This window comes from Gekko japonicus, unplaced genomic scaffold (genome assembly GCF_001447785.1).
Source record: "Gekko japonicus isolate JY-2015 unplaced genomic scaffold, Gekko_japonicus_V1.1 scaffold1436, whole genome shotgun sequence".
In the NCBI taxonomy this organism is placed as follows: Eukaryota; Metazoa; Chordata; class Lepidosauria; order Squamata; family Gekkonidae; genus Gekko; species Gekko japonicus.
In genome coordinates this window covers 288,565-289,817 of record NW_015171546.1, presented here as the reverse complement: position 1 = coordinate 289,817, position 1,253 = coordinate 288,565, and the positions used below count along the sequence as shown (strand labels likewise).

Genomic DNA, 1,253 nt, shown 5'->3' with positions numbered 1-1,253 from the left:
CCCCCCCCCTTTTTCCGGTCTCAGAGCCGCTAGAACAGTGGTTCTCAACCTTCCTAATGCCGCGGCCCTTTAATACAGTTCCTCATGTTGTGGTGACCCCCCAACCATAAAATTATTTTCGTTGCGACTTCATAACTGTCATTCTGCTACTGTTATGAATCGTAACGTAAATATCTGATATGCAGGATGTATTTTCATTGTTACGAATTTTCCGATGGTCTTAGGCGACCCCTGTGAAAGGGTCGTTCGACCCCCAAAGGGGTCGCGACCAGTGTTCCCTCTAAGCTGAGTTAGTGTGAGCGAGCTCACAGTTTTTTAGCCTCTGGCTCACACGTGTTTGCCTTTGCTCAGGAAGGAGGGCTCCAGAGCAAACTAATTGATGCAGCAGCCAAACTGCTCGCTCACCAGTTTAATGCCAGAAGCTCACACTGTGGAATTTTTGCTCACAAGACTCCACAGCTTAGAGAGAACATTGGTCACGACCCACAGGTTGAGAAGCACTGCGCTAGAACAAGTCGACCCTTTATCAACCTGGGCTCCCCAGTCTCCATGTCGGAAAAGACGCTCAACCCTTGCCCACCTGTTCCTCTTCCCTTTGCCTTCTTCCTGCCCCGCCTCTTTACGGTCTTTTTTTTTTACCCTCGCCTTCCACAGGTTTTTCAAAGAAGAAGGAAGTGAAGACGGAGCGCAGTTTCTCCTTGCGCATGAAGAGCACCCTGACTACCCGGGGGCGCACCGTCAACCTCAAGTCCGCCACCTGGAAAGTGAGTGTGGGTGGGGCAGAGAGTGCGCGTGGCATTGTATGGTTGGGCAAGGAGTGTTGTCGGAGTGACATCGAGAAACCTGAGACGGGGACTTCATGGAGACAGGCTGCGGATCCACCGTCGCTCTCGAAGAGGAGGGCCGGGAATGTTTGCCGTGGAAACGAGAGGCGGTTTGAGTATCTGTATCGAGAGCCAGTTTGGCGTAGGGGGTTAGGCGCGCAGACTCTAATCTGGGAGAACCGGGTTTGATTCCTTGCTCCTTCACATGCAGCCGCTGGTGTGACCTTGGGTCAGTCACAAGTTCTCTCAGAGCTGTTCTCTCAGGAGCAGTTCTCGAAAGAGCTCTCTCGGCTCCACCTACCTCACAGGGTGTGTCTGTTGTGGGAACGGGAAGGAGATGGTAAGCTGCTCTGAGACTCCTTCGGGTAGTGAAGGGCAGGGTATAAATCCAGTCTCTCCTCTCCTCTCCTCTCCTCTCCTCTCCTCTCC

At 52.8% G+C, this 1,253-nt stretch overlaps 1 protein-coding gene across 1 annotated transcript in view; it reads left to right on the top strand.

The window, feature by feature from the left end:
- The window catches only part of HIF3A (hypoxia inducible factor 3, alpha subunit), a 37,994-nt gene that overhangs the window by 14,867 nt on the left and 21,874 nt on the right, over nt 1–1,253 (top strand). Inside the window, exon 5 of the mRNA XM_015419679.1 lies at nt 655–764. Coding sequence (XP_015275165.1) covers nt 655–764 — 110 coding nt within the window. The remainder of the gene's footprint in view (nt 1–654; nt 765–1,253) is intronic.